At 42.0% G+C, this 12,318-nt stretch overlaps 1 protein-coding gene across 3 annotated transcripts in view; it reads left to right on the forward strand.

Annotated features, from left to right (window-relative positions):
• The window catches only part of ALDH1A2 (aldehyde dehydrogenase 1 family member A2), an 82,441-nt gene that overhangs the window by 17,474 nt on the left and 52,649 nt on the right, over nt 1-12,318 (forward strand). The window contains exons 5-6 of one of the 3 annotated variants that reach the window (XM_033517038.1): nt 1,887-2,075; nt 3,245-3,325. The exons of 1 other annotated variant lie outside the window; for it this stretch is intronic. Coding sequence is in view for 1 of the 2 variants with exons in the window: in XM_015638611.3 (XP_015494097.1) it covers nt 10,800-10,916 (117 nt within the window). In the remaining variant the exon portion in view is untranslated. Of the gene's footprint in view, nt 1-1,886; nt 2,076-3,244; nt 3,326-10,442; nt 10,917-12,318 lie in introns of those variants that run through there. One more of the 3 variants, XM_015638611.3, reaches the window with a different exon arrangement.

Consider the following 12,318-nt stretch of genomic DNA (forward strand, 5'->3'; position numbering starts at 1 on the left):
GATGAATCTTACCTTGGTGGTGTGTGTTGAATTTGCATATTCACTCACAATACTCTTTTTGGACTAAATGCCTTGCTCTCTAGTGAAGTTCCCTGTTTACAAGAGAGCAGCGAGGCAGAATAAATTAGGAACTTTTAATGAAATCTGGTTCAATCCAGTGGCTCCCTACAAGGCAGAACAGGGAAGTGAAGCACTGAGTCACTATATATTTATATATATAGATATTTTATATTATATATTTAGTATATGTTTAGCTTAAAAGTGCATGGATGCTATCATATGGAGCATTATAATATTATTTTCCATTGTCTCAAGGCTTGAAGTTGCCAAAAATCACAAAGAACTGCGCCTCCTAGAGAAACATTACACTTTTATTTGTTCAGCATTTTGAACCGTTTTATCAGATGTTATATGGACTTGACACTATCTGATTGATTTACAAGTATGTTCTGCCTGTTGATTTAACACCAGAACCTCACCCCAGTTCTGGTAGATTATTTTGGCATGTATTGTAGCTGCTCAGTGCAGCTGAGGCTTGTATCTGTCCTAAGTAGGGCAGAGCCTTACAGGGTTAGGGAAACATGCCACTTCTGTTATCCCATCAGTGTTCTTCCTAGCCTCCAGCTAGGACCTGATGTGTGTTCCCTGCAGCAGCAGTCACTTTACCCCACCAGCTTCATCCCTTAACCACCCAGTTCCCCCCCCCGCCCCACAATTTTAATCCTTAACTGCTTTTCTGTGTCCTTTTACTCACCTTTCTCTGCCTCTGCTTCCAACCACTGTGCCCTTAGGTGGTTGTGAAAACGCTGCTCTGTGGAGCACCAGGGAGCTGATGGAGCAGCAAACGGCAGCATCTGTGCAGAGAGGCGGTGACACTGCTGCAGGACAGCTCCAGGTCCTGCTCTACAGGTCCTGCCTGTGCCACAGACAGCTGGGCTTGCCTCTGGGGAGCCCCTGAAAATAACCTGTGTATGGCAGCTTGAAAACCTTTACCCCACACCACTGAGAAACAAACACATATTCAGGACCTTAATTATCATAGCGTGCTAGAGTACATGTTTGTTATGTTTGTGAGAAAGTCTTTCAGAGTAATGTATATATTAGAACTGAGGGAGGGTGCTTCGGAGGACATTGATTACATCAGGAATGAGATAAAACACTTCCTCTCTTTCAGAAAAATGATAAAGAAATATTTTTATGAAAGCAATTTTTAGTTGTTTGTCCATAGTGATTCTTTCTCTTATGCAGATGCAAGTTATGCTCACGAAGTAGTATGTACCTCTTAGTTTGGTCTCATAGCAGGTATGAAGACATTAATGTTATTTTTCAGCTAATGTTGGGGTAATAATATGTCAGAGGCAGAAATTAGTACTTATTTGTTCAGATCATGTTGAGTTCCTTATATGAATTTTCTGTCTTTGCAGGGTGGAGAACTGGCACAAATACATCTATTTCACATTTGCTTTTATCAGATTTTCTTCAATACTTCATAAAAATCCTATGATTTAACTCCATTAATAAGAACTGTGATGCTAATTTAGACCAAAGGTTCTCCTCAGCTCCATAATGAGATTCAAGAAGGTGCTCTAAGAAAGTATTGAAGAACACAGGGGGTGACTGCTCCCTTAGTAAATCCTTCCAGCTTTTGACACGTGTCAATTTAAATGCATTGCCACACATTTCAAAGAGAAAAGGAGGCAGCTCAGAACATTTGTATTTAGTTTCTCCTTTTCTATACTTAGAAAGAGATTCTAAGACATTTACCAAATCTAACAAATATGTATGTTGCATTTTAAGAGAGACAAGTCAAGTGTAAAGATAAACACCAGGAAGGCTTTGACTTTAATTGCTATCTATTTGATTAATCCTGTTTTGCTGCCTTTTAGTTGTATGCAATGGAACACCTGGTTGAAAAAGGGAAAGAAAATGCAGTGTTGTTACTGTTTTCTACTGCTCCCTCACCTGGGCCCTGCTCCCAGAATCAGAATGATAAGGATGGCAGTGCCACCCATAAATATTGAAACTGCGTCATCTGAGGGAAGAAAATGAAGACATCTTCCAAAAATGGAAGTTATGTAAGTAAGGAGCATACATATTAAATGTAGAACCACAAGAAAGCTCACCAAAAAGATTTTAAGGTTTTGCCAAGTATGTGAAAGGAACAGTCTAAATGTTTTCAAATTCCATAAGCAGAGGAGTCCTGTGAGACTGTAAGCTATGGAGGATGGAATCACAGAAGAAGCATTCAACATGGTTATATCCACAGCTAAAAGAATTATCTGCCTTGCTAGATTTGGTGGGCTGATTGTGAGCAACTGTTCTCAAATAAATTGTCATCAGGAAACACTTCAAGAGAAATTGATAAATTAACCAGTAACTAATTGCTGAAGCTGTGCAATATTTCCACCAAGGGATTAAAATGCTCAGCTTCTTAAGTGCTAGTGCCAGGGGGTTGGTTTTTTGCTGATCCTGATCCCAATGTCAGCAAAACAGAACATAGGAAATATACCAGTGATCTCCTGGTGCTTCAACAGAGTCCTTCAAAGATGATCATAGGAACTACAAAACTGTCAGTGCCACTCCTGTGCCAGGAAAACTAGATGAATTGCTGTAAAAAGTAAAATCAATAGACACACAGAAGAAGCTGATGCTCTGTAGAAGTATCAAATGGATTCTGTTAAGAGAGGTTATGCCTCATGAATTTACTGGCATCCTCTAAAGACATCAAAAAGCAAATTGATATTATTTTCATGCCTGAATGTGGGATAAGTATAACCTTAGATTGCAAGATTAAGATTCTTGGGACCTTTACCCCAAAGGCAGCCTGGACTGAACTATTTCTTCTCTTCACCTGGATTCAAGCAGAGCAGGAATTCACATAATGTATATAACCTAACCATTTTTATAGTAATCTTCACTCCTATAGAAATAGCAAAGTAGAGAATAATGCACATAGCTCCCACAGTTTAAATCCCACGGGTAACAATATATAGTGTACTGAATTTTTAATAGCACATTATTCAGAGTATCACATAAATGGTTATTACTGATGTAATAAAACCTAAACCAGCACAGCTGGAGAGACCAAGGTTGTAAATACACCATATATTTTTTGTATTGTAATAATATGGGCCAAATCATTTTAAAGTCTGCTGATTTTAGTTGACTAACTCTGAGTGTGTACCTCTAATTCAGGTCCCTGGTCAAATGCCTTTGCCTAATTTATATCTCAATTTTTATACAGAAATGGCTGCATGGTACATAAGGGGCATTCTCTGATTTACAGATTGGTTCTCCTGCTGAGGAAGTCAAAGAAAAAATTCAGGTGAGGAAGACCTGAACACACTGTAATTCAGCATTCTAAGTCTTCTAGTACATAAACCCTCTATTTCTTTAGTTCTTGTATTTTCTGATCACCCCTCTGTCTCTGCTGTAGTCCCTGGTGAAAAAGTGCTCAAGGTGAGAAATATTTGCAATGTGCAGCACAGGTTTAAGCCCTCCTTGGAGGAGGGGCAGGGCACACAAGGGGACCCCTTGAGAATTTGTTCTTTCTGCTCTGTGATCTCAGTGTCCAGATAAAACATTTCTGTCCTCATCATGAATATGAGATTAAATCCTCACTACATGTGTGTACTTCAGGCTTTTTGCTCATAATCTTTAAAGCCTGACATATATATGTCTGCTGTTGCTGACACTGATTTCAGGGAGAACTAAACTGGACTTTTCTAAAGCAGAACCCAGGATTTTGCTTTGTTCTTGACTGGCTGGGCACACCATTAAGGCCTCAGCACATAACTGATGTTACTACACCCATATGTTATATATAGTTATATAAGTGATGATAGTGAATTTCACAGCTTGTTGTATGTGTAACACAGGCCCTGCCTGAAAGTTTCTGAGCCAGTTTAATCTCTCAAGAGCCGTGCTGGCACAGAGGGGCACAGATAACATTCCACAGCAGAGGGCCCCGTGACAGGGCTGTCAGTGCTGGCACCACATGGAAGTGTCAGGGCAATGCTGGACAGATGCTTATGTGCACCCCTGTTATCAGCTGCTCTGGGCTGTACTGCCTTCCTAGCTCTGGGAGGAGCTTAGCTGGTAGGTTATGGTATGGACAAGTCTTTCTCAATGCATCCAGAGAAAGACTGTATAAGAATTTTGCTTTTAAGGCCTAGATCAATTAGTACAATCAATTTAGTACAGACAAATGCTTTGGGTTTTTTTTAATTCCCTGCTCTTTTTTCCTGCATATTCCCTTTTCTCAAATAGCTTTGCTATTAAAAATAAAAGACATCTTGCTAAATATATTAATGCAGCATGAAGAAAACCTCTAGGTATATCCAGTGGAATCTAAATCCTGTGTTTTCTTAACCAGAATGGGATACATTATCAACACCTCTCATCATTCTACAGGCCACAGGTTCCCTATAGCAGCCCTGAGACTTATTAAGGCTACTTGTAGGGTTGTGAAAAGGAGGACATCTGAGCCTACCGAACTGATAAAAGGAAAGCAACATGAAAGCCAAAGATAAAGACAAATTTGACTCTACTGACACACAAAAGCAAAGTTATGTGTTTGGCTAATAGATGGAGCTAACTAAGACAGTTGAATTGGGTTCTAAAACCTAATTTCCACTGGGAAAATGTCACTGTTTCCTGTACCTGACTCACCAATCTACCACTTTCACCTGTCTCCCACTCTACTTGGTCCTCCAAGGAAGCCATCCAGCCACAATCTGACCCCCTGTTGGAGCAGGATATTCTGTAAGAGCTGCTGCTCCCAGTGCTTTGTCCCCTCTCTCCCACAACGAGAGCATTTCTTTGTTTTGACTCTGGGTTCCACTCATCCCTCATCCTTTAGCAGGTGAGTTGTTAGTCTGCCTGGTTTTCATTCTTTTAATTCACTTTCATTCAGAATCATTTGATTATTTAAATCCTCTGTCTTTCCAGATACAAATTTTGTTTCTGGGATTCCTTCTATGTATTAAACATTTAGAACAAAGATGGTATATGTATCTCAGGCCCCTGTGTAAGAATATTAGATTATATAGATTGCCAGGCCAAATTCCTTTGAAACTCCACAATCAAGGCATTTTAATAAAAAAAAGGTGTTCTCAGGTTCATAGCTGACCCTTCATAGGGTGTACTTGGGAGCAGACCCATCAGCAATTTTTTGTTACTTCTGCATGGTATCTATGTTCATTAAGGTAATGAAGCTATTAATTGAATATGTAAGTTCAAGTAATTAAATGCAAGACTTATTTCTTTAGTTTAAAGGGTAATAATAAAAAATTTAAACTTGCAAACTAGATCACACATTTAGTGATGATGAATGTGAGCTGGAAAGTGCAATATTCCAATATGAATTAGTTAATTGCATCCATTCATTAGGTGATACACATTAGCAGAAGGTCAATCCATTTGAGGCTAGATGTGTTTTACAAATAATAAATTTCAACAGGTAAATTGAAGAGAAATTCAAAACAGAAAGTTTTTAAAAATACATTTAAATTCAGAATAAAATCTCTACATGCAAGAGCACATTCCCTGTAAGTTCACAGTTACCAGCACGTGCTCTTTTCAGCACTGCTGAGGTCACTCCAGCCAGTGAGGGACAGGTAAACTGCTGGCTTAAACTAAAATGCTAATTTTTGAAACTGACCCAGTTATAAAGAGAGTCAAACATTGACCTTTTTCAAGCATTTTCTGCTTTATCACTCTCACTGAATTATTTGAAGCTTGCTTAAATCACTACATTTGCATTTCAGTTTTGGACTAAATTTACCATAAATTTACCAGCAGCTGGTAAATTTACCAGCTGTATCCCTGTTGCCTGAACAAAGTATTCTGCCCTTTAGGCCTCTTCTTTTTGCAAATTTTGTAAATTTAACAAGTGTTAATTTGCCAGCATTTAACAGTTCTACTGGGTATAAAATGGTCAATATCACAGGTAAGAAAGCTGATCTGTTTGACTCATTTTACTAAAAATTATCCATTTGACTAATTTTTAGTAAAAAAGGGGTTAAATCAAGTTTTCTTCATTAGACATTTGTGAATATTCAGTAATAAAATAGTTGTTCTTTAAATCAGCATTTTTTTCTGGTGTTAAAGGTAATGTAGAAATAAGGAAAGTAAAAGGAGATTTTATTCTGTTTATTTATAACTTAAGATATATCCAGACTCAATTATTATTAAGATTTATAACATTAAAACAACTGATTCACTGAGAAACATGAAAAAATTCTGAAATAATATTTTAGAGGATCCTCACAGTATTCTGGGTGTTGCTTCACAGATCATGTTGCTTAGGTAGGTGTATAACAATGCCTTTTTAGTTTCTATGTATTATATAGCTTTGTCTGGAGCAAGGACTGCTCTCTTCCTGCACACAGCTCAAGGGCCATAATTCTTAAAGAGATTTCAACCAGTGAGCCTTTTGCAATGGTCAGGCATAGAGACATTTAGAGAATTGATTCAATTAACCTAGAGGAAAAAAGTGCTATAATGTATGATTTATGTTTGCAGATAAATTAAAATACAAGTATCTCCTGAAGAGCATTTGCTGCCCTCATGGTTGGTAATGAAAATAGCAGGCAATTAAAATAGAACACCTGAGGTTGAAGCTTTAATGTATATATCAGAAAATGAAGTTCAGATTTCCTAAGTGGAAGTCTGAGCTGAAAAATAACTTAGGGGAAGTTTTTATTCGATCTCTACTTTTCTTCCAAAAGTAATTTATAAAGCACACAAGAAATAGGAAGAGACATTTACTGAAGCAGGAGGCAGAGGGTACAGAGGAGTGGGATCTCTCAATCAATACTGAATTTGTATGAGGAACCAGGAATATCCTTGCTAAATGGTAGTGGAACAGCTGAGAGAAAAAGTTATATATAAAAGAACTTATGGGTCATATTGAAATAATTTTGGGGTAGATTTTGCAGTTGAAAGGAATCATTGGAAGTGTCTGATAGAGTGATGTGACTCAGTTCCTTCCTGTGTGTGACAGTGCTTTCTGGAGCTCACTCAGGAGCATAAGAAATGTTCACAGATTAGAAGTAGCGAGAATGAAGAGCTCTTGCTTGGAGGTTTGTTGGAGTTGCTGCATCCATTGCCCATTTCAGTGGTATATCCATATGTGCTTTGGCACAGGTGATCTGCCTAAAAGATGTTTTGAGATACAAAGAAATTCACCTTATCCTCTAGTTTTATGAATTCCTTTAGACAACAGATACACAGTAGCACAGAGAAGCAAAACACCAGTACTCTGACTAAGAAACCCAGGAATGCCTTAATTACATCTGTATTGTCTTCAGCATTGCAACTTTGTCTTTTGCACCCTGTCTGGATACCACAGGTCCTGCTCCCATCAGATGGTGTTTGTATAAGCCAGGTCTATATCCTTATGTATAAATAACACCAGTGCTGGGGATGGGTAGAGAAATTGAGGCTTCTAAATGTAACAAAGGTATATCTTCCAATTATACATTCAGATTGCTTCAAATATAAAAAACAAAACTCTCCAGGAATGAGTTTGATGATGGCTGTATACTAGCCTAAATTCTAACACTGAAGCAAGAAACAATCACTTGGTTGTTCTTCATTTTATTAACAACCATTTTTTTCACAAAGTGTGAAGACTTTGTCATTGCAATCTGAAACAGAACATATTTGTTTCCTGATTCGCTGTTTAAGTAAAAATATAATTAAAATGCATTCATGTGAGAGAAAATAGCCAGTCTAACTTAACTGACAGTTGATTTAGTTTTACAAATTTGCAAAAAAAAGCCCAAAAAACCAAACCAAGACAAAAAACAAACCAGAAACTACAGCACTGCAGTAAGTGGTTTGCAGTTGTATGGAGGTGTTTAGGGACCATTGGACTGAACCCTGAGTATTGCTTTTGTTTATTTTCTTTTTTTGGATTGACTTTTTCTTTAACAAATTAATGAATTTCCTTCCATATTCATTGTTTTTACTGAGTTATTATCCCAATGTCCAAGGCAATCCCTTCCACAGTAAATTATACATTAAACATTCACTTGCATGATTTGAAGCCATGACTTGATCTGCTGTCATAAAGTAGCCAGAGTGGTGCTGGAGCCTGGAAGCAGCTCCCCAGGCTGGGTCCATCATTGTACCCAGAATCTCTTCATTCCTCACTCTGCTTGGCAGAGCTGCTCTAGTCCTTGGTGAGAGCCCAGCTTGGCCTGGGCACCAAGGGCTGAGGCATCGGTGGTTTCCCAGGTGGTGGAAGAGGAACTCCAGTGAGTCCCTTGCTGTCCAGAAGAGCAACAGACCATGTGTGCCATGTCTTCTGGGGAACCCTCTGAGGGTGGCTGCACACCAGGAGCCTGTGGAATGGCAAATGCAGTCCCAATCTCCATCTGGGAATGCCAACAAGCCCTTGGTCTAAAGGTCTCCAAGGGCTTTTGCAAATGGAATTGCTTTTAGATGTAAGAGGAATGTGATTTGTACAGTAAGAAGTTGATGAAGGTCTTAAGCAGTTCCAGATTATGTAGGTTTGAGCTGCATCTCCACACACACATCCCTTCTCACCAAAATCTCCTGAATTTTATTGATCTAATAATGAAACTGTCATACAGTTTCCTCATTCCTGAAACTTGTTTAAATGCATTCTTTTTTCGAAGAAGCACATCCTCTCTCTGATTTATTTTAAAATGGCTTTTAGAAGGTGTCATCCTTGTGATGAAGTGTTAGGTCTGTGTTGCCAGTGTGCCATTAAAAATTGAATTTCTGACGTTTAAATGTCTCACTCATCCCAAGTGTCACAGTTTGACAGCTCTGCATGTCACATTACAGCAGAATATTATGAATCCATTTCCTCTGTCAGGTCAAAAAAAAAAAAAAAAAAAAAAAGACTGAAAATGAGAGAATGCAAAATCTGCAGTCTTCTTCATTAGTGAGACGGAAATTCACAGAAACAGGCACGTTAACCCCGAAATGACTTGATTGGTACTCTGTGCCTTGTGCTGCCTGTCTGTGCCCAAGCAATCTTTGTACCATGCTCCTGTACAAACACTAAGAGGATTCTGGGACAATCCTTTCAATTGTCTGTGAACATGTCAAACATGGAGTGAGGAATATAAGGGGCATCAACAAACAAATACTATAACAAAATCAAAACATGGCCAGATCTCATTTATTCTTGACTATGTCAATGAAAAGGTCATGTGATGTATTTCTTGTTGCTTTGTTTTGCCAACTTTAGACAGCGGTAACTTTGGTGTCCTCTCTTTGTTCATCTATCTGGTATGTGATAACTTCAAAACATGACATCTGATCAGGCTCAAAACATTGGGAGTGTTTGCATCGGTAAGCATAACTTCACTGATTTTGCCTGAAGTAATGAAAAGGGCCTGAGCTTTCTATGTTTTCTGCCTAGGTTTGACCAGGGAGAGTGTAGGGCTTTGACAATAAATTCCTGATGCCTGTCAGCTCGTGGATCTGGCTCCATGTGGCCGCTGCCTTCCCAGTAACCTGCCGTATGGCATTGCCCAGCCTCTTCTCTTGCACGACGTGGCCTCCCACTAAGAGAGCTCCCCCCAAAATAATAGCCGGCATCAGGTAGCTGTTGATTGAACAACTTATTCCGCCCTTTAAGCCGCTTCCTTTTGCGGAGACCTTTGAGGGAAAGCGCGGCCGCGGCGGGGCCGCCCGGGCAGTTATCCGCCGCTCGGGCCGTGAGGCGCCGCTGGCCGCGCGCTCTGAGGCGGCGGCGCGGCCGGCAGGGGGCAGCAGGCGGCCGGCGATGGCGCTGTGGCGGGGGCAGGTGGGGCCCGCGCGGGGCAGCTCGGCACCGGGGCTCTGCGGGCCAGCAGCGCCGAGGGCCGGGGCGCGGTCGCTTCGGCGGCACCGCCGCCAAAAGAAAAGAGGGGCGGCCCGGGGAGCAGCGGCCGCGCCGCGGGCACGGCTGGCGAGGACGCTCGGGGAGCGCCCGGGGGCGGGAGCGGGACAGGGCGGGCGCGCGGCCGCCAGGTGAGGCGCGGAGCCCCCGGCCGGCAGGGCGGGCAGCCCGGGACAGCGGCGGGCGGCGGTGGCGGGACGGGGAGCGGGCACCGACACGCTGCCGCTCAGGCTGCGCCCTGTCCGTGTCCTATCCGCGCCTCGGTCCGGCTCCCGCGAGGGGCCGCCCGCCCTGTCCCGTCGGGGCCGCGCTGCGAGGCGGCGCCGCCGGCGGGGCACCGTGCCCCGGTCACCCCGGCCCGACAGAGCTTCCCCAGTGCGGCCCCGTCTCTCCCCTTACGCCGCTACCCCCCCCGCGGCCACAGGCTGTGTCGAGCTGGGGCTGCCCGGGCTCCCCGCGGGATGCCCCGGGCGGGGCCGGAGCCGGGACTGGCCTCTCCCGGCCGCGGCGCCCCCCCGCCCGGAGAGCCGAGGGGGAGCACGATGGTCCCGGTGAGCCCGCTCCCCGCGGCCGTTCCCCGGTGCCGCTCCTCGGGCGGCGGGCAGCGAGCCGCGCCCGGGAGCTCCGTGCTCCCACGGGGTGCCGGGAATCCCCGGGACGGGACGGGCGCGGGGCCGGGGGGCCCGGGGAGGCTGCGCCTCAGTGAGCGGGGCTGTGCCGCTCTCGCCCTAGGTAGGATGGACCTGCCCCCCTGCCTCTGCCCCCATGTCCAATAAGAAGAGACCCGGCTTGACACCTGCCTATATACAGAGGAGGAGAGCAACATCTTCAGCGCTGGGCTTTGGAGGGGGGGGACCAACCCAAAACACAACACAGCATCAGGGCAGAGCGGGGGGTTCGGTGGTATTATAAACCACCCCCCCCTCCCAAGACTATGACTTCCAGTAAAATTGAGATGCCAGGGGAGGTGAAGGCAGATCCTGCAGCTCTGATGGCATCTCTGCATCTGCTCCCTTCTCCCACTCTCAACCTTGAAATCAAATACACCAAGGTAAGTTGTGTTCGTTTGTTCTGGCAGAGAAATTCATGGTTTTCTCTCCAAAGGAGGGATTTTGCTTAAATTCAGTTTCATTATGCCCTACCCAACATGAGTGTAGAGATAAAAAAAAAACCAAAAAAACAAAAACAACTGCTAAAAGACTGCCTTGAATCTGCAATAAAAGTAAAGGATTTTTGTAATCGTCTGAAAAACCACAGGATAATAGAAAGCAAATTGGATCTGCTGGGACTGGCTTTGCCACTTCTCTTTAAATGTACTGTTTTCTACAGAGCTGTTGGGGTTTATTTTCAGTGCAAAATCAGTAGTTCTCGGGTATCTTTTGGTTGCTTTTGATGTACTTCAGAGGACATTACTATACATACCTGTGTATCTCAATCAGAAAATAAAAACGTTTTCTTACTTGAATTACCCTGAGTGCCCAAGGGACACTTTTACATTTCCTGGAGGACGCTTAATACTACCAGGTTGTTACTGGAACAGGTCTCTACAAACTTCCGTGATTCTTGAATACACCTTTGAATAATATTGCGAGAGGGCATGTTTTTCCTACAAACCTTTAAGAATGATTTTCATAAAGAGAGGGTTAAGAACAAACCCACTGGGTCAATGTAGAAAAATCTGCTGGTTTTCTGTGGTGTCTTATGAGACTAAATTGATTTTGTTGATTAAAATGCACTTTAAGAACAGTCATTTGTTTGTAAATGCATTTTGCATTTTAAAATTCGTTTATATATTTTTAATCTTTGAATCTTCAGTACCTTTAAAGAATGTTTTCATTTCTGTTGGAGAGGTTTCAGATCTACTGTAAAAACAGATTACAATGTGTCAGACTTTGTTTTAATTACCAAGTAACTTAATAAGAAAATAAGCACATCAGCACTGGAAAAAGGTGATAACATTTTTATCTACTGGAAATACAACTTCAGGAGCTTTAATGCTGATAGGAGACTGATTTTGGCTGATGTAGCGTAATTTTTTTCCTCCATATCATCACTTTAAAAGCTTTTCATCTTTTTTTTTTACTGGGTGCCAAAACTAATTTGTCTTCTAATTTGTTACAGTAATTCCTTGTTCTAGAAGAATGTTTCAGAGGAAAGTCAACGACTTTAAATTTCATTACATTTTAATACAAACTGGAGTATGCAAATCTAAAAATGCATCTGGTTTTTTGCTCATAATTTATTTTTAAATAGTTAAATAAGTGAGGAATTCAGTTATTGGATGCTGTGTAGTGCTACACCTCGGGAGTAATCATACTGTGCAGAGTATTTGGCATGAATTTTGTTCATTGCTGGTTTCAGTGTAAACTATGCTCCAGGAGGGTTTGGTGGAAATACTTGGGAGTAGTATCACAGCCAGTTTGCATCATAAATGTACTTGCATTTCTCTGTTC

The sequence above is a fragment of the Parus major genome, chromosome 10, assembly GCF_001522545.3.
Source record: "Parus major isolate Abel chromosome 10, Parus_major1.1, whole genome shotgun sequence".
Taxonomy (NCBI): domain Eukaryota; kingdom Metazoa; phylum Chordata; class Aves; order Passeriformes; family Paridae; genus Parus; species Parus major.